Consider the following 21,625-nt stretch of genomic DNA (forward strand, 5'->3'; position numbering starts at 1 on the left):
ACTGAAGCAATATTAAATTTCAAGGGTATGATAATGAGGTGGTAACTATGTAAGGGAAAGCTCTCATTCATAGAAAATGTGACTGTTTATGGGTAAAGCATCATGATTCAGGTTTACTTTCAACAGACTGATAGAAAAAGAAGAAATATTAAAATAATAAAAAGGTGCTAAAGTAAATGTAAAAATACAAATATGGTGCACGAAAGAGAAATAGATATTTATTTTACTATCTATATTCTCAGCTTTCCTCTAGCACTAAAAATTTTCAAAATAAAAAGTCAGTTAAACATACAAGGTAACCCTTATGTGACTAATATGTTATAATTGTTTTTATTTAGATGAATATGCTAAATACTAATTTTTCAAAGCCCCCTATAAAATTCTTTACTATAAAAGCTGTCAGGCTGTGAGGTGGACCACCATTACTCATAGCCAGTGCCAGCAACAGAATTCCTATCCTTCTCCCTCCATCTCAAAATCAGGTTGCAATTACCCATGAAATTAGTAATCTAGCAAAACACCTACAAAAAACAGTCATTTTACCACAGCTTAAGATCAGAAAATCTACAACCTTCTGCTTTTAAAATAATTTATTTTATAGATCTGTTTCAATTTCATGTCTCAGAGCATACATTATTTAACCAAGAGGTGCCGGACAGAGATTGTAAAAAGGGAGAAAACACTTAGGGTAAGAAACCAGCTCAGGCCCACTAGGATTTGATCCTGCCTCATAAAATCTTGCTAAGATAAATTTCTACCATACTTCTTTTGTGCTTACAAAACAACCATTAACTTCTGAATTTTCAATGCTGTAAATAAAATTTTTTTTTTACAGTTTAGTATGCATTCAATTGACACACAAGGCAACCAAATAAATTCTGTCATCAACATCAGCATAATGTGTATTTCCTGTCACTGCACTAACATTAAACTAAACTTTGAACCACAAAAACATTGTGACTAACATTAAAAGGCAAGCTGTAAGATACTCAAAGCTTATAAGGACAAATTGCACATGGTTAAGATGGGACATCATTTGACAACGGCTGTTGTTGTGCGTATGGCTGCTTTTTCTTATATGAAGGCCAACGGCAAACAGGGCAACAGTGTCGGCCTCCGGCCAACCACATAACAATGCAATTCTGGTGAAACACATGACCACAAGGCAATCCCATTAGCAAACATCCATTTTCAAAATTCTCAAGGCAAACAACACATTCAGTACAGTGCAGCGTACCAGCAGGCCAAGCTAACCAGTCCGGTTCCATATCTTCATTAGTATTATGTGATCCATATGACCTCCTCTTCCTTTCACATGGGCTGGTCTGACAACATTTATTGGCACATGAACAAGCCTCAGTATCGCAGTCACTTGTTCTTCCTGGAGAACTGTGAACAACACTTTGTTTATCTCCAAATACATCCTTACTACTACTAAAAGTGTCCATGTTGTTATCACTATCTGAGTCATTTTCAGTGTCTTGAGAACTCTCCGACATTTCTTCTTCAGACTGCACCCCAAGACATTTAAATCTCCACATTGGTAAGTTTTTAATATAATCAGTTGGTATCAGAGGGTGAAGCCAAAGGGCAGGGAAAGCTAACCGTTCCAAGAATAAGTCAGGGTCTTCGTCCCAATCAGAGTCTACAGGAAAGTTCTGAAAAGAAGCAATCGGGTGGAAGAGGTAGCTGGTGTACCAGTCCCACAGACTTGATAACCATTCTAAATTATTTGCATTAACTTCATCATTGTTGCTGCGCCGTCTCTTCTTCTCAAAGTAATCAATTAGCAAACCATGTCCAAGGTATGTACTGAGAAACAGGGCTGGGTGTGAAGAATAAAACATCCAGTCTGCCCTTACCCACGAAGCCAGTGTGGTTGTATTAGAATATCGCAGCAATCTTAAACTATATTCATAAAAGCTATCTAAGTAAGGAAGCTGTAGAAACCCCAACACAGGGAGCCAAGAAATAATTAATAGGGAATTGTATGTCCCTAAAGTGCTTATGAGAACCACAAATCGCTTGATGGTTGCTCCTTGTGTAATAAATAAGTCCATCCAAGCCATAAGATTAACTAGAACCAAACTCAAAACAAACAGATCATTTACTTCAGGTTGTAATGAGCGCAGAAATGAATCCATGGCCTGAAGGGATATAAATTCACCTGTGTGGTTTCCGTATCTGTAAATTCCTTCAGGAGTTCTAAGTATGTATGATGGCATGTTATAAATACCAATATCTGTCATATAACTCTTGTTGTTCCAATTTTCCACATTAACAAAAATAAACTCAACTCTTCCAGTAAATTTTATACTTAATGCAGAGAAGAAAGCTGGTGGTTGGTCAAGGTTTGCAAATAGGTATATTTTTACCCAGTACTGATCACTTTTATTCCATTCTTCTTTCAAATGCTCAACATTATATATAGTTTTGATCCGAGAAGCTGCATGAGCAGTTATCCATTTAAAAATGTGTTCTACTTCAATCCTGCGTCCGCCATACTCTTTAAGCATGACTTTCCCTTTAGATGTACTTGTTTGTGGGACAGACATGATGAGCGTGGAACGTACCCAGCCTCTCCTTCTGCAGTACCTGTAAGAGAGTAAACTGAATGAACAGCGAGGCTGTTGAATGACTTACATCTTAACAGTTTTCTTTAGGGCCTGAAAGGTACCCCTTTAAAACCCTCTTCTCTCAGATCAGATAATCTCCAAATAACCAAAGAGAAACCAATACTTGGCAACTGTGCCAGAACAAGCAAGCTTACTGTAGTCTGCTTTGAATTTCTGTGTTTAAGAAAAGAAAAAAGTTTGTATAAAGTATACCTAAAGCATTTCTAAGCCAAAGGGTCAGAAAATACTTTAGCATCTCTTATGTGCCACTGCATTACATACTATAGATCTAAAGATAAGGGGAAGTAATTCCTGCTTATATGGAATTTTAAAATCCTGTTATGGATGTAAGACCAGTATCAAGGAAAGATTAAAGAAAGATTGAAGAAGAGATATCACCAGGAACTTGAGCAGGTGAATAGCTCAAGAAAGGTTTGGAAAAGGACCAGGCCTTAAAAGATGGTTAGAAATTATGGAGAAACAGAGAAAGAATTGAATGCTCCTACGTACTGAGTCCCTGAGGTGGTTCAGAGTCCTTGAGAGGCACCTACCTTACCACTTCTCAACTAAGGCACACCACAATGCAACAGGCACTAACTAACTACTAAAAAGTGATCTTTACATAAGCCAATCCAAAAGACAGCTACTTCACGTCACAGTTAAGTTTCTTTTCTCTTTAATGAGTACCATTAGAAAAATGATTTAACACTCAGGAAACAAAGACAGAAAGTATACAGAAGAGTTTCAGGCCAATTCAGTTTACCAGTGGAGTAATCACCACCTGTTACGTTTATGGATGAGGTCAGTGACTTGACTCCTTTTGGTATCCAGCAAGTTCTTGATATGACACTTATCCCCTCTGAAAAACCAGGTGATAAGAAATACCAAAAACTAAAACAGTCATCATGTTACTTATGGATAGATGATAACTGAAGACATTTTGCTTTTTTTTTTTTTGAAAAGTCTTCCTTAAACCTGCCATGTAGAATTTTATGATATATAAAATTTATCTTGATAAAAAAGTTAAAAAATGTACCATGTAGCTATGTTTTGTTATAGACTCAAAAAATGGATGCCACTTGATTTCTTATGTTGCTTCAGAATACTTTATTTACTAAGTGTACATTTCTTATTTTGTTGTGGTTAGATGAGTATGTTACACATTCACAGGATCCAATGAAAAATAATTCAATGACATGAATCCCGTTTCTGCTCTTGACAAAAACAGTGGGTAAAATGCCTGCAGATCCTTCAGATCTTATCTAAGGAGCTTTAATGGCTTAATTTCAAGAAACTTGTGATGACATTTCTACTCATTAAAACTTGTATTTATCTTACGTGTAGTGTGACTTTATGTGTGTCACATGTATGCAGGTAGCCTCAGAACAGAGTATATCAGACTCCCTGGAGCTAGAGACAGACAGTTGTAAGCCATTTCAGTGCTGGGAACCAAACCCAGGCTCTCTGCACAATCAGAAAATGTTCTTCATTGCTGAAACACCTCCCCAGTCCTACATCTCTACTCTGGGTCATTCTTTTTATCTTCTCTCTTATAACTACACTGGCTTCTGAGTTGTGTCAAATGACATCTTTTTTTTTTTGGTTTGGTTTTTAGAGACAAGGTTTCTCTGTGCAGCCCTGGCTGTCCTGGAACTCACTCTGTAGACCAGGCTGGCCTGGAACTCAGAAATCCGCCTGCCTCTGCCTCCCAAGTGCTGGGATTAAAGGCGTGTGCCACCACTGCCCGGCCAATGACATCTTTATGACATGAAATCTTGCTGTGTAAAACAGGCAAGCTTTTAATGTTCTCATTTCCTCATTTCCTTTTATGTTTTCTGTTCAGTTCAGAACTTGAATTTTTAAGTTTTGTCATTCTAAAGAACTTGAGACTACCCAAAAGAAAATTTCCTGTTATAATTGTCAAATTAAATGTTTTCCATGTTTGGGGAAAAAAATCTCTAATGTTTATTAAACACTGGGTTACTAATATATATTCCTCTAAATATTATTCAAAACGTATCCTCAATGAAGACAAGACCACATGCATATGTTGTTTTTAAGAATTTTATATTACCATGTATCAATGTAAAATCTTTTACTACCAATTCAAAAAGAACATTTTAAAGGTCAGAACAAATTCAATGATACTATCAAGAAAATATTTTTCAGGGTTTTGTTTTGCACCAGTGTTTCATTATATAGGTTGGCTTAGAATTTGAGATCCTCCCAGTAAGCCTCCAACTGAGAATAGAGGCATGTATCATTTTACCCAACTTTTTTGTCAGTTCATTTGGCTATATAATGTTGTTGTTGTTTAATCAGTGTCTACACTGGGAGCCTCACAGCTGCCTATGACTTCAGATCCAAGGGATCCTACATCATCTTCTGAACTTAAATGGCACCTACACTCAGATGTGCATATATACTCCCTCCTCTACACACACACACACACACACACACACACACACACACAAACACACACTCTAAATTTAATTAAAAATGAAATAACAAGAATTAATGTAATAATAGACTGAATACTGAAGTCAATGACAAACAACCACATCTAAAAAAAAAAAAAAGTGAAGAAAAAACAAACTAGTGAAGGGTAGGAAAGGTAGAAGAGGGCATGTCTGATACAGTGATGAATCTGACTCTGGTATCAGGGAGAAGGGCATACCTAGGGATGGTTGTGGAGCAGATGGAAAGTGACTCTAGATATGCAAACTGAAGGTCAGAAGTATAAAAATGGTTGTGTATGCCTGTAATCCAAGCCCTTGACTGAAGGAGGGGTATAAAGCCAGTCTGAGCTACAGATGAGAACAGTGATGTCATCCACAACCATCTGGAAAAGAATACTGAAACAAAGGACTACAGACAATTTTAAGGGACCTCTCTGAAAGTCAATAAACACCAGTTTACACAAGCTACAAACATCTGGATAACTAGCAGTACACTTAACTAATAAGTAGTTTTCAGTTCAGGCAAGCTTCTTGCAGTGTCGTCTTTATTAAGCAAAAAGGATTCTGGTCAGGGTTCAAACTCAGAATTTCTTAATCCACTTACCTGGGATCACTGGAACAGTTGAAAGTGCCTGTCCGTATTCCAAATCTTGACACTTTTTTAACCATTTTCTCCCAGTGGATTTTACCCACCAAAGGACTTCTGTCATTTGCTATGACCTATTTCCCAAAAGAGAGAGTTGAGGAAAAAGTCAAACTTTAATTACCTAAACCCAACCATTCCTATCTATAGTATAAATACTTTTTTTGTTAAGGACATTCTGCTTCCAGTTCTGGTTTAACTGAGTCATCTCATTATTACTACACTTCTTTTTAAATTTCAATTTATTAATATCATTAATTAAATTCATGCATATGTACATGAGGGCTACAGCACCCTTGTGGAGATCAAGGGAACTCATGGCAGTCAGTTTTCTCCTTTTGCTATCTGGTCACTGGGGCTTGAACAGAAGTCCGCAGGCTTGTGCAGCACACACCTTTACCTGCTGAGCCACTTTACTGGCCCTCACTGCTATTCCTACAGAAGTTCATGTCAGCTAGAAAAGAAACTCCAAGCTTTTTCAGTGACTCAGGATAGGAGTCAAAAGCCTTTGAAAAATCTAGCCATATTCTCTACTATGTACCTAATTCTCTGTAATTACATTACACAGACAGAAAAAGGCCCTGAAGCCAATTTCTCTATGAAAATAAAAATTTGAAAATCCAAATAAAGCTTATAAAGATGACACATGTGGATTTACCAAGTTCAAATGTCATGTTTTTCTTTTTTTTTTTTTTTGTTTTTTTTTTTTGTTTTGTTTTGTTTTTTTTTGTTTTTCGAGACAGGGTTTCTCTGTATAGCTCTGGCTGTCCTGGAACTCACTCTGTAGACCAGGCTGGCCTCGAACTCTCGAACTCAGAAATCCGCCTGCCTCTGCCTCCCAAGTGCTGGGATTAAAGGCGTGCGCCACCACCGCCCGGCGTCATGTTTTTCAATGTTCAGCTTTGTAGCCAAGAATCAAAAACATGTTTTCTATTGACGAAACTTAAACTTCTACTTCAAGTGTGCAAACAGCCCTCATACACAGTTAGGTCTGAGAGAAGCAGATTATATTTTAAAGAAAGGAAAAAAATTTAAATTGACTTTCAAAATGTTACTATCATCTCTGTTTATGACAGTCAGTGGTTAAATCTCTCTTCTCTTTATCCCCAGTCTTCCTGACTTAATAGAAGCAGAGTTTCACTGAAGATAATAGTATAATTTTTAAAAATGTAAACAAAATAAAATACAATTCAATAGAAAACTAAAAATTGTCTCAAGTTTTCATGAAGCCATCTAATTTAAGTCCAACATATATAGACCTAAGCTATTTTCATAAATGCCATCTTTACTAACATTATTCAATTTAAAATTACAAATATTCTAGGGCCTCTAATCTTTCTGGCAGGAAGAACCATTTTCATATTCAAAAGCCTTCAGGAAGTAAAGCTCCAGGCATGTGTATGAACTGAGTGCCAGCAGTCAACTCCCTGGGAGAGGCAAGGGGTAGTACAGCTACCTCATTTGTGGCCTTTCTCCTGGGAAGCCTAACAAATGTCAGGGGCATCACAGGCTGAGGGCACGGGGTCCTGAAAAATGAAGTTTCCTTCTTGTGCTACCAGACTACTCTTTAACTCCTACAATATGTCACAGCTACTGCTGTTCTAACACTTATGGAGATATATATGTATATGTAACACATTGTAACATACATTGGATACTCAATACATGCACACAAATTAGAGAATTAAGTAAACAGTTTTGACAGTGCTTTTAATGAAAATACATGGTCTTACTGAGGGAGACACGAGTTCACATTTGCATTTTCAGATGACTGTGGGCATGGCTTTAGATATAAGCTTTTTAGGGAAGTAATGCTAATCACATTATCCAAGATGTTATTTACCTTTTTTTCTTGTCTAAAAGTATATTGTAAAGGCTTACCTGGAGAGTCAGGGCAGCCAAGCACGGTCTGTTTCCTACTTCCTGGTCCTTTTCCCCCCCCCCCCCCCCCAGTAGAGGTAATGGTGGTTCAGGAAGTGGAACATAGGACACTAAGGGCATACTAGGCAAATGCTCCACCACTCAGTTACATACCCAGCAGCAAAGTAAGTCTTCTTTTCCTTTTTGTTACTTCTCAAAAATCATTAGTAATTCTCTTGATCATGAAGCCAAGGGACCTGAATGGAGCCTTCAGACTTCTCAGATCAGTCTCTGTAATTCTTTGCAATCTCTCTTTCTCTGTCTCTTCCTTTCTCTCTCTTTAAAAATAACTCTTTCCCAACATCTTTCCATCTCTTGACTAAAGCTGTAAAATAACCCAGATACTTAGGTCTGTGTTGGCAATGACACTGCTTCAAGGAGCTAAAAAGTTGCTTCTGCCATTGTGCACACAGCCCTAAGTCTCAGGGCATCTTTGAGTGAAGACCTAATTGCTGACTGTGTAAGTACCTTGCAGACGTATGACAAGCATTTTTGTGTTAGGAATGAGAAGGAGAAGGAGAGAGGGCTGTTCCCAGGCACACCCTGGTTCCAGCAGGGACAGCAGGAGTGAGTGAGGAGAGTTGTAAGCGTGGCTGAGGAGCTAGCTACATGACAATTTCAACCCTGGGGCCTTATTTCCTCAGCAATCTGTTCTAACATCTGTTCTGGAAGAGTTTTAAGGATTCCCCCACTGAGAGAGCTGTACAAAAATGAGAAGTCATCTAAGCATTTAATGAAATCATTTTATGATTCTGTCACTATTGCTACACAATTAGAAATTGCTTTGTTAAAATCCTATGCAGTTAGTCAACTAAAGGCTTTACAGAAACTCTGAAGGAGGCTGAATTAAATGGCCGCTATAAAAATGGTAGTGTTTTCACAATTAACCCATCTGGCTCAGTTAATGGCAAAACAAAATCTTCTCACCCAAATAAACTGTGTCATACAAAAAAATAAAGTTAAAAAAAATAAACTGTGTCACATTAGCAGGAGCCACTCTGATCTCCAGCTTATGCCCCACAAAGCATGCATGATCTGGAGTGGCAGCCACACTGCTGTCTCACTACATGACAAGAGCTACTTCTCAGAAATTCTCTATGGAGAATATTTTCAGATACAAGAAAAAGATTGAACCAAAGTACAGGTGAATTTCAAGCATGAAAGAGACCTGGCATTACAGGTTAACTGTAGGGCAATCTTTCCATTCATTGTTGTGCCTAGATGATCTGGGTACTGCTAATTAAACATTTGCGTTGAACTAAACTTTTCAAGCTTTTTACAGCTTGTTCTATACAATCCCCACTTCTGGTTTTTTGAGACAGGATTTCTCTATGTAGCCTTGGCTCTCCTAGAATTGGCCCTGTAGATCATGCTGGCCTCAAACTCACAGATATCCACCTGCCTCTGCCTCCAGAGTGGTGGGATTAAAGACAGCTGCCGCCACCACCACCACCTAGCTTCTACTTCTTTTTATAAAGAGTCTCTAAAGCAATTTCTTTTTTTTTTTTTTTTTTTCGAGACAGGGTTTCTCTGTATAGCCCTGGCTGTCATGGAACTCACTCTGTAGACCAGGCTGGCCTCGAACTCAGAAATCCGCCTGCCTCTGCCTCCCAAGTGCTGGGACTAAAGGCGTGCGCCACCACCACCCGGCTAGCAATTTCTATTATAACCAAAAGTTCCTTCCCAACAACCTGTCATCCTGAATGTTTTCTAAACAGATAGTATAAATGGTATCTTGCTATGCAAGTACACACTAATTGTCTCAGTCACTTATATATAAAAGATAGCTAATTCAGTGTATTTGGAAATATACTTTTGCCTGCTTTTTAAGAGGAGGGGTGTCTTTCTATCAGAACATTTAGTGCATCCTTGTTAATCCCCACAGAGGAGGCATAATTAAATAATACAATTCCTTTGAATAAGAAAGTTGACATTTTCTACATTTCTCATTATTTTAACAGGGATCGAGTTTCACAAGTGTAAAATATATGTATATCCCCTGTATAAAATCATTAAAAATGAGGGTCAGTGATGGACAAGTTGAAACTGAATAGCATTTTAATTTATTAACTTTAAGTATTCACCCTGATATTGTTTCTAATTTCTGGCTAAAATCAAGTGTACTATTCTCAGTGGCTTACTTTACAGGTAAACTCGAAAGATTTTCACCAACATAAAACATGGTAGCTTTCCATATATTTTGCTCTGTAGTAGTCCATTAAAGGGATAGATAATTAGAATTGCCCTAAAAAAACTTTTTAAGATCAAATAAACAAGCTTTTAAACAAGTTAAAAATCAGCTGTTAATGTTTCCAGCCAAATAGGAACTGCAGTAACATAATACTTCAGTAAACAGTGACCAAAGCTTTCCTGTACTTTAAATCATAAGGTGCTTTTTCACTGATGTGCAACTCCAGTGACTTTAATCTTAATAAATGAGATAGCTAGCAGGGAATGAACAGCAATATCCCTTTTTGAATTATGACAAAAGTCAAAACAAATAAACAAAAAAAGTTAGAGGACAAATCCATAAGAAAAAGCCACACACTGTGCAACTTTTCCATTTCAAAAACCATTTGTCTCTCTAACCAGCAATCTTTTGAAACAAAATAATCCTCGATTTTTGGTGCCAAGGAGACTGGATGGTGGCAGTCAAAGATCCACAAAATTGGGAAATAAATGGCTAATAAGAGACAGAAGCTTGCCGGGCGGTGGTGGCGCACGCCTTTAATCCCAGCACTTGGGAGGCAGAGGCAGGCGGATTTCTGAGTTCGAGGCCAGCCTGGTCTACAGAGTGAGTTCCAGGAGAGCCAGAGACATACAGAGAAACCCTGTCTCAAAAAAACAAAAACAAAAACAAAAACAAAGCAAAAAACAAAAACAAAAACAAAAAAAACAAAAAAAAAAAATTTAAAAATAACAATTAGTTCTTGCAATGGTTGGTGGAGAGAACCAACTCCAACAAGCTGTCCTCTGATCTCCACAAGTACTTCTCACCACAAAAAAAGTAGATGTAATTTTTAAACGTGTGGGAAGGCAGAGGATGAGATCGCTTGGTGGGTAAAAGCACTTGTCTGACAAGCCTCCTAACCTGAGTTTGATCCCCAGAATCTACATGAGGGTAGGAGAAAATCAACTCTACAAGGTTGTCCTCTGGCTGTCACATATGTACCACAGCAGGCACACTCCTTCCACAAACGTCATCGATGCACACATAGAAGGAGGATGATGCTGCTGATGATGATGAAGGTCAAGGTGAATGACACCAGAATTCATCTCTCTGCTTCCTGACATGGACGAGATCTAACTAGCCACCTACAGTGCTGCTGGCATGATTTCCCTTCCAAACAGGAAGCAAAAGAAATACTTCCTTTGTCACAGCAATAGGAAAAATAATTCCTAAGGTTCTATTCACCACACATACGCAAATATACAGGAAACACACGGAATCAAGCTTGACAAGCTGAAGACAGAAATGGCCAAAATCTATGCAGTGCAGCACATGAAAATACTCCTCAGAGACTGTCTTAAAAAAACAAAACAAAACAAAACAAAAAAACAGAAAAGAGCAAACAAACTAAGAACAAACTAGTTAGCGTCTTAAGAGAAGGGTGGCATGCTGGCTGACACCTGCTATCTCAGTAGTCAGAAAGATGAGCAGGAAGATGAGCTGGACTACATAGTGAGACCCTGCCTGACAACCAACAACAGAGAACAAAACAGGAGAAAAGACCCAGCAGTCAAACTGTACAGAACTGTATTCTTGAGAGGCAGACTAATATAGTCTGGCTGAGGAATGACAAACAACCCAGAGAACACTTCCCTTCTGTTTCTAGAAAATACGTTTAAAATTTTAAATATACTTTTAAAAACTAACTAAACAAACCAAAGCCCAAATATAACTATGAAGCTTAAAAGAGGTGCCTGGCCAAATAAGTTTAGCTGGTTAGGTTAGCTCATAGTGCCAACAGCAGGGTCTCAGGCTTACTTTTCTTAATTATCTTTACAGACATTGTTCTTGCAGACCAGACTAGCCATTTGACAGATCTAAGTAAATGGCCACAAAGAACAGACACTGGAAATCAGTGCAAACATTGCACATTACTGGAAAAACTAAGTGTGCCCTACTGTACTGTTTCCCATATAAACACATTCTGTTTTTCTAAGGAAGTACTTTTCAACTGTTCATACATTACTTTTAGAATACTGTGGGAGAAGGTAATGAAGAGACTAGAAGCTAGAGTGGCTACATGTTGACATTTACATCATTACTTATTGCTAACTCTGTTCAAGAGCCACCTTGTAAAAAAGTTCCTCATTATTCTCTTTAGTCTGCTTTTTTTTCCTCAGAACTTTCAACTTATTGGTATTATATTAAATATTAATTTATTTGGTGTTAGATTTTCACAACTGGAATGTGAGCTGCCTGGACATAGCCCTGGGTATCTTTCTGTTATATCTTCAGGTTCTAGAACAAGGCCTGTCATAGTTATTTATGCTAAATAAATGGGTTAATTTTATCATATATTAAGGGATTTAGTCCACACATATCTTTAGTGAGACATCAAGAAAATAGATAACAGGGGCTGGAAAGATGGCTCAGGGGTTAAGAGTTAAGGTTGCTCTTCCAGAGGACCTACTTTTGATTCTCAGCACCCACATGGCAGTTAACAACCATCTGAAAGTCTAGTTCCTGGAGATCTGACACCCTCTTCTGGCCTCTGTAGGCATCAGGTGAGCACACAGTATACAGACACACATGGGGCAAAACACCCATATACATAATAAAAAATAAATAAATCTTTAAAAAAAGATAACTTTGACTCACCTCCTTTTTCCCCCTACTTACTGTAAGACATTAGTAATGTAAGAAATTAAGTCATTAATCCTTAAAAAAAAAAAGATAACTTACAAGTGAAGACTATATTGCTAACTAGTCAATCAGATATCATTTACAGGTAGGATCCTGTATTTCAAAGCAATTCCCAGGCCTTTGACATGGTTCTTCTGCATTTTAGCCGTGCCTATTGCCTTCTCCACCATTCACTTGGAGAAAATCAATTCATGTGAATGATAAGCATTTAGGCCATAAATATATAGCAATGGGACTGACTATTCAACACTATCTTATCAATAAACCTAAAATTATCAAGACTAATAAATATTTCTTGGCCAGATTAGAAATAAGTACTGGGAGCAAGAAATAGAATAACAATTTAGTAAAGCTTTAAAGAGATGACTGACATCACATTCAGGGCTTCATACATGCCAGGCAAACACTGTACCACTGAGCTATATTCTCAACCCTTACAGCTTATTTCTCAAGTCAATGAACAAAGACAGAAATAAACTAGAATTTATACAGGCTAAACCCTCTCAAGTTCTACCTTTGCTGATTATAGAAGGTAAAAAGTCACATGCAGTAGGAATGGAACTAAAAAGAGAAGGCCAGGGGTATCCGATAAAATCTCCACAGAATCACCGAAGCTCACTCTTTCCGCACAGTGGAAGACAGCATCAATCCAACCTCTTTAAATGCATATGTGTTTGAGGCCAGAAACAAGAGAAAACCCAACTATTCCTAGTTATGCTGCAAGCCAATGACAAAATCAGGCTTCCCTCCGATGGTTTCTAAAACTTATTTTAAAAAGAAATCTTGTAGCCTTTGTTCTCAGAAAGTAATATGAAGCTTTTATTTTAATTTTCAAACCCTAAAAAAAAAATTGGTCAAGAGCAAAGCAGAAGGTCAAAAACACTGGAAAATGGGAGGATGGACACACGCATTGTCAATGATTAAATAAGTTAGTCTGAAGGAAGAGAAACCATCAGAAGACCTGGGATCTGATCCTAGTGCAATACCGCTGAGCAGTCCGAGGACCTTCAATAACCTACTTCTCATCAGAGTGCTTCAGAAACAGTCTGATGTGACTTCTGAGTTTCGGCTATCCATACTCTACCTTCTTAATTTTGGCCACATTCAGATTTCAAGTTTACTTGTTATATTACTGCAAGTGAATATAGATTTTAAAAATAAAACTTTGCTTCTTCCTAAGTAATATTTAGGACAACATTACATATTCAATATACCATAATTATTTCCATATACATGGTTACATTAATGTTTACCCACTTACCATAAACCACACCATGAAAACCATTAAAAGATAATTTTTAAGGCCATTTACAGTTTGAAATTCCTAATATACTAATCAAATCTCACAGTTTTGAAATCATCAAAACTAATCACCATAAGCAATAAACTGCATGTTCCATAGGTCCCTCAGTACGGGTACTAAGCTGACGACTTTGCTGAGTGGTTTCTATGGTGGTAAGCACATCTGCCATTCAAGGTTGGCTGCTTCGCTAATGCAAAGACTTGTTTACTTTCATGTTAGTGTTCTTCCCTTACATACTAAAACTATGTGAACTAATAAACTTAATAAACTCAAAACTAGAGTTAAAAAGCAAAACAGTGTACACTATTAAATAAAAGGAACACGTTTGTTTGTAGACATTTCTGTCTGCTGAGTCTCAAAACAACCCACCCCCCAACCCTTCTCCAATCTTTCCTTTACCGGCTCTTTAGTTTTTAGTTTTTTTTTTTTTTTTCCTTTTTTTTTTTTTCTTTTTTTCAAAGACAAGGTCTGGAGAGATGGCTCAGCAGTTAGAGTACCGACTGCTCTTCCAGAGGTCCTGAGTTCAATTCACACCACATGGCTCACAGCCATCTATAACAGGATCTATAACAGAAGAGGATGATGCCCCCCTTCTGGCATACATATAAGCAGACAACTCATATATTTAAAAAAATACATAAATTAAAAAAAAAAGACAGGGTCTCATGTATCCTACCTAGGCTGGCTTTGAACTTGTTATGCAGCTAAGGAAGACCTTGAACCTCTGCATCCCTTCTTCTGCCTCCTGAGTGCTGGAATGTCCAGTGTATACTACAATCTGGTTTAGGTAGTGCTAGGGATTGAAGCCAGGGTTTCATGCATGGTAGTACACTGCCAACTGAGCCGCAACCCCTGACCTAACTTTCATTATCATTGGTTTGAAAAAATCCTAGGAGAACTGAGTTTTGCCTAGGAAGCATGATACAACAGAAGAGTGACTCAGTGGTAAATACTATTTTGGTATAAATAAGGTTCTCAAGTATTATCATCCTTTCTACCTGAACCAGCCAGATGCCATCTTTTGTGTCTTCCACAAGCTCATAGAAATGCATTTCACCACTGAAATTGGTACTAGAAACAGACTCAGATGCCTCTTCTTCCTTGAGAGCAGAATACAGTTCACCTTCCATCAAGTCACCTGAAAGAAAAAATAAAAATCCTACTAAGGTTTCAAAAATCCTATGTTCCCAACTTCAATGATTAATTCCATTTTATATCATGAATAAGCTCACTATTATATTTTCATTCCACAAAATGAATAGCTCCTGAATACAAGATTCATAATCATCAAGAAATGAAAAAAATAACAATTCATCTCTTATAGTAGAGCATATATCCTAATGGGGTTATATAGCTTGTTAGTAAATTACTAAATTACACCAATCCAAAAAAAAAAATCCCCTCAAACCAGTAATCATTTAATTTTACATAAAGCCTGTGCAGGCTTCACATATTTTTCAAAGCTTGGCTTATGTGTTGCGACTCATTTAGAAGAGGGTTCACAGAATTTGCCATCAGCCTGCTTAAAATGGCAACAAGGTTTTTCCGTGAATGGGAGAGATAACATGTTACCTATCAGAACAACAAACCCCACATTCATACACAAGTTTACAGTGTAAACTTGGATCTTGTACAATCAAATATAAAAAAACCATGAACGTCACATTATCTAACCGTGCCTTAAATATTACACAGTGATATTCCAGTTCCATTCCAAACAGTAAAACCATCCACAGTAAACATTTAGGTTTTACAGTTAAATTGCCATACTAAAACTGCTTTTTGTTGTTATGCTGTAAAATGTGTGATCTGAATAATACTTTGGTTGTATATTCTTTAGGCTATATATGGATTCCTTGTACATTCCATATGACAACAATTATAGGCTCAAATGGCAGCAAAATATCTAACATAAAGCTCAAAGGGGAAAAAACTGTGTGAGATAGGTAACCCACTTTCTTCCCCCAACAACCAATGGCAGCACAAACCAGATACAAACAAGAGTAATAATAATACAGTTGAAAAATGTATCCCAGTCAGGCGGTGGTGGTGCACGCCTTTAATCCCCAACACTTGGGAGGCAGAGGCAGGCGGATTTCTGAGTTCGAGGCCAGTCTGGTCTACAGAGTGAGTTCCAGGACAGCCAGGCCTACACAGAGAAACCCTGTCTCCAAAAACAAAAAAAAAGAAAAAGAAAAAAAAAAAAAAGAAAAGAAAAATGTATCCCTATGCAAAGGATTCCTTCCTTCTATCCCACTGGTGAGATGAGTTCTGTAACCCTTATGCTATGAATATGTGTTAGACTGCTATATGTTATAATCTTGCCTATCACACTATTCGTCTAGATAGTACTACATAAGGGAAAAAAAAGATCTTGTAAAGAACAAAACAAGATAATCATCAGTTTCAAATGCTTCCTACATCAACTCAGAAAGCCTTTCTCAATTTACATTCCTCTTTCAGGAAGACTATCTAAACAAGGAGACACTTTAAAGTTAACTGTATTTCCCCACCCAATCCTACCCCAAATCAATGGCTACATTGAATATTCTTTCAGCACTGTTTCAAGTCTCTTCCTCAAACCCACTAAGTGACGCAGAGATGCCTGTGACACATGACAAGAAAGGTAATACATTCAAGATTCAAAAATAAAATTTATAATCCTACAAGAAAATATGAACTCCAAACAAGGCCAAGAGCCACACAAAATGTTCACTAAATTTAAACTATAAAAAGCAAATATTGCAGTGTACACCTTACCTATAATTAAACGTATAATTTACATGTAAATCTTAGGTACACGTGCCTTTTGTTATTATTTTAATGATGTTTTACCCTCCCGGTAGCTTGTTTTTACTCTGGAGGCAGAAGCTGCTATTTACAGGCTATGTTTTGCAGTTTTTCCTTTCTCTATAATCAATTGTTTTGTAGTTTTTTTTCTTTCTTTATAATCAATTTCAACTGACGATCCTGAATTCTGGGACAAATGATTCAATTTAATGATTTTTTTTTTAAAGCTACACTTTCAAACTGTCATTTCCAAAGAGCCTTTGGAATACACCAATACACCTAACAGTTCTCGTTTCAAAACCGAGATTTACATATTCTTTTAGAAAACGTGGACAAAGACGACCTGGGCAGCTAGCTCTCTGAAGTAGTCTGCTTAACCATTCCGGGGACCGCCTCATTCCGGGTGGGGGAGTAGGGGGTGGGGGTGGGGAAGAGCCAAGACAGTGGAGGCGATATCCGGGAGTCCGGCACTTGCCTGACTTCTCCACCAGCTCCCGAACATCTTTCTTCTCAGGCAGCCCGGAGTAGCCCAGCCCTCGACACTCCAGAATGGTCTTCAGCTTCTTGAAACTCAATGCCACCGGATCCACCAGCTGAGTAGCAAAGATGCCAGTCTCGTACCACACAATGGCCTCAAAAAACCTGGCCAGGACGAACAGGACCAGGAAATACAGGAGCAAGAAAAACAGCTTCAGCCACATCTTTGCCCTCTTGGCGTCTCCGGGAGCCGGGACGCCTTGGACAAGGGAAGGGGATCGAGTGCTGGGCGACGGAGCGCAGCCTGGGCGAGGGCAGAGAAGGCAGCGAGGGCAGCGAGGGCGCGCGGCGGTGGCGGTCACCGGCGGGCCATCCCCGCGGGGAGGCAGGTGGATCGCGGCGGGCGTGCGGCTGAGGACGCCGGCTCTGGCCTTGCGGTCAAGAGCTAAGAAAGGGAGAAGGAGGGACGTTCAAAAGCACCCCACCCATCGAGCCACAGACGGCTGGAAGAGGACAGGAGCCCACCAGGGGTGACCCCGGAGGCAGCTCCGAGAGACTGCGGGCCAGCGGAGGGCGGTTGGGACCAGACTGCGTGGCCGTGGTCCGGAGGGCGCGGTGCTCGGCTGGGCCAGGCCCGGGGCCCGGCGCGCCCAGCGCGGGTTGGAGCGGCCGCCGCAGCGCCGCGCCGAACGCCCAGGCTGTAGGCCCCGGCGGCCGCCCAGGCCCGGCGGCGGCTCCAGGATCCCGCGGGCGGCGCCTCTCAGGCCCGCGGCCCGCGAGGGGGCGTCGCGGCGGCTCCCGCTGAGGAGGAGCGCGAGACGACAGTCGTGAAGGGAGGGGGAAAAAAAGCAAAAAAATAAATAACGCTAGGCCCCGACACCGCTCTCACGGGCGGCTTCCTGTCAGCTGCGTAGCCGCGCGGCGCCCAGCCCCGTGCGGATGCGCCGCGCCAACCGCGGCCACCGTCCCTGCCGCCTCCGCAGGCCGCGGCCGTCACCCCCGAAGCACTGGACCCGCTGCAGCCGCGGCCTCAGTCAAGACATAACAACTGACGTCGGCACCGGGGCGGGGTCTCGGGAGGGGCGGGGTTAGAAGCCGCTGGGTGCAAGGGGAGAGAGGGGCTGCGGAGGGCTGGGCTGGGTACGCCTCCTGAGTTACTCGGCTCTCGCGGTCTCAGCCCTCTTCTGCACTTCAGTCTAGTCACTGATTTCAGTCCTGGGATTGGACGTTGGACCCTGCGACACTGTGCGCGTTTGTGCTGAGCGTGAAAATAAAGGCTGCTAAAGATGTTCGTTTTTGTTTGTGGTTTTTGTTTTGTTTTGAGACACTGCTTTATTATGTAGTCCGGGCCCGCCTGGAACCACTTTGTACACCAACCGGGCCTCAGAATTCAGAGATTGCCTACCTGGCATGGAAGTGCTGGGATTAAAGCCGTGCACCACCACACCCACCCAAATCAGAGCCTTCGTTTTAGGTCCAGTCCCTGTAAACTGCGGATATTTTAGAGGTTTTGTTTTTTGGGTTTTTTGGCACAGCTGGCTTGAGGTACTTGAAGTGAAACTCTGAAAACATATTTTTCTACCTTTGCTTTAGAATGTGTTTTTCACACATGCATGTTGGGAGGAGGTTTGGCCAAAAAGAATGTTAGTATGTGATCCAGTTGTGGCTAGTGTCCTAGGGGGTTAAAAAGTAGACAATGAAGGCCTGACTTCTCAGGACAAAAGTTGTTAGGTGTGGATAGGTCCAGGTACAAAGGTCTGTGTGTTTTAGCCAGCCAGAAGAGCTCATATAAAATGAGTTTGACCAGCAAGCGTATGGTACCCGGTTCCGTGTTTATTTAACTCTAGCAGGGTCATGCTCTTTATTTAAATATCTGTGTCAGTCTTTAGGAAGAGCACAGTTGGATTCATGAACTGAACAAGGCTTCCATGAACCCCTTGATCAGGAGAACAAGCAGGAATTCCAGGACAAATGTTAGCCAGAAAGCAAAATCGTGAACAACCTTAAACCGGTGGTGAAATTTTTAGGAAGTGTGACCCTCAATCCGGGAGCAATGAGCCATGGAAAACAAGGAATGGATCATAAAATGTAGACAATGAATAGTACTCTTTTTAAATGCAGTTAACAAAGGCATCTCAGTGTCCAGCTAGTGGAGGAGCAGGGCGAGCAGGAGTGTACAGCTTCACTCTTCTGTCTTCCTAGCTTCAGTGTGGTTTGGTTTCCAGGGCAGCAGACCATGTGGAGACTGTATTAAACAGTTTGTGCTGACAGGCTTGGCTCTGTAATTTCAGCATCCTTGATTTCATGGTATAGCACTGTTATATGGTGGCATTGCTATTCAAGTCTAAACACATAAATGATATGCCTTGCCTCAAAGGGATGCATTTTAGTAATAATAGACTCTTGTCAATACACGGAGTGAATAACAGAAAAGAAGAACAGGTAGAGAAAGTAAGAGGATGGGCTGAGGATGGAGCCAGACAGGCCAGAGTTTAAAAGTAGAAGATTAAGTCATGAGAAGAGAAGGGTGGAGGGGGAGGGAAGGAGGGAGGGAGGGAGAGAGGGAGGGAGGGAGGGAGGGAGAAAGAGAGGGAGAGAGAGAGAGATATTAAAAAACAATTTTGACTTCATTTGTTTGTTTCCATTGCCTCAATTCCCAACCCTTTTCCTTGTTCCCTCGTGGTTTAGCCCTTAGGAAAGACAGACACACCAGTGAAAGTAGACGTGTGGATAAGGGTAACATATGGACATATGTCCTCTATTGGGGTAACATATGGACATATGTCCTCTATTGGGGTAACATATGGACATATGTTCTCTTATTGGTAGATGTAGACAACTTTCCAGAAAGGTAATCTATGATGTGAGTTAGAAGATTCCCCACAAATATGTGATCTTGGTACAGGAAGCTTTCTTCAGGGAATTTTATCTTGAGGAAATTATTGGACACAGATGCAAAGATATGTATGACATTTTGCCTTAAGGGCTGAGTTAGTCGAAAGAAAAACTCACGGGTGATGATTAGTCTTCATTGCTAAGTTTGGAATCACCTAGGAACCATAGCAGTGGGTATGGCTGTGAGGGAGATTCCAAAGAGGTTTAACTGAAAAATGAAAACTCATCTTGAATCTAGCTCTATTCCATGGGCTGAGGTCTTGAATGGAATAAGTAGGAAAAAAAGAAAGAGGAGGAGGAAGAGGAGTAGTGGGAGGAGGAAGAATAGTAGGGGGAGGAGGAAGGAGAGAAGGAGGAAGGAGAGGAGCAGCAGCAGCCAGTTGAGCACCAGCGTTCATCTCTCTGCTTCCTGGCTGTGGACATAGGGTAAGCTGCCACCTCAAGTTTCTGCCCTCACATTTACCCCACCATGATAGACTGTACCTCCTCCAACTGTGAGCCGGAAAAAAAAGCAAAACAAAACACCTCTGCCCTTCTGTCTTGAGCTGCTTTTGTCACAGCAATTAAAAAAACAAAACAACTAACAGAACATGAGAACTAATCAAATAAAATAACACAAATGTCAGTATTACACAGCTACTAAAAGGAAAGATAACCAAATGGTTATAGACATGGACTCCTGTCCAAAATCGTTTAGTGAAGAAGAAAAAGGAGTGGATAACTCAGACATTTACAGGATGCTTCGAATTTTAGATTTGTTTTAGAAAGAGGCTGAGGAGGTGGCTCGGTGGGTAAAGTGCTTGCTGCACAGGCATAAGAACCTGAGTTTGGAGCCCCGGAATCCATTGAAAGTCTGTGCCTGTGGCTCTAATGCTGAGAGGGTGGAGAGGAGTGGGGCCCTGGAGCTATAACCAGCCAGTCTATTCAATCAGTGAGCTCCAGGATCGTATCCTATCCTATCCTATCCTATCCTATCCTATCCTATCCTATCCTATCCTATCCTATCCTATCCTATCCTATCCTATCCTATCTCCAGATCCTATCTCAAAAAATAAAGTAAAGCCAGACATGTTGGCACACACTTGTAATTCTAGATTTTGGGAGGCAGAAGCAGGTAGATCTCTATAGGTTTAAGGCCAGCCTGGTCTAATACACAATAAGTTTCAGGCGAACCAGGACTATATAGTGAGACCCTACCTAAAATATATAAAAAACAACAATAATAAATAATAAGAAAAAGAGAGATAAAGGGAAGCACCCTAAGTTGGCCTCTGCCCTCCACATAATACAAACAAGCACACACACACACACACACACTAAAAAGTCAAGGCATTCCCTAAAATGTAATTGTATTTATTGCTTAAGTGATACTGGGATTCAGATTTTTCTGTTCTTTATCCTTTTTTCTTAATTTATTAAAACTTTCTTATAAAGGACTTGAAAAAAAAATCACACAGCAAAATTAACCAGACCCAACGTCTACACACCCCGTGGCCTCCTGTACAGTAGAAGAGCCATTTGTGGAGCTCTGCCTTGACCTCGTTTTTACCACCCATAAAATGAGATAGAATGTCTACTCAAGTTGTTGAAAAGATTAAGTGAGACAGTCAGGCAGTGGTAGTGCATGTCTTTAAGCTCAGCACTCAGAGG

General features: G+C 40.0%; 1 protein-coding gene across 1 annotated transcript; it reads right to left on the bottom strand.

The window, feature by feature from the left end:
• Positions 1 to 572: 572 nt before the first annotated feature.
• Rnf103 (ring finger protein 103) lies at positions 573 to 17,675 on the bottom strand. Its single transcript, XM_028762279.1, has 4 exons — positions 17,079 to 17,675; positions 14,812 to 14,951; positions 5,679 to 5,794; positions 573 to 2,595 (listed from the first exon to the last, which is right to left on the bottom strand). The coding sequence occupies exons 1-4, from the start codon at positions 17,302 to 17,304 to the stop codon at positions 1,020 to 1,022; spliced, it is 2,058 nt and encodes a 685-aa protein (XP_028618112.1). The 5' UTR covers positions 17,305 to 17,675; the 3' UTR covers positions 573 to 1,019.
• Between the last annotated feature and the right edge of the window lie 3,950 nt (positions 17,676 to 21,625).

Source organism: Grammomys surdaster, unplaced genomic scaffold (genome assembly GCF_004785775.1).
Source record: "Grammomys surdaster isolate TR1022 unplaced genomic scaffold, NIH_TR_1.0 133, whole genome shotgun sequence".
Classification (NCBI taxonomy): domain Eukaryota; kingdom Metazoa; phylum Chordata; class Mammalia; order Rodentia; family Muridae; genus Grammomys; species Grammomys surdaster.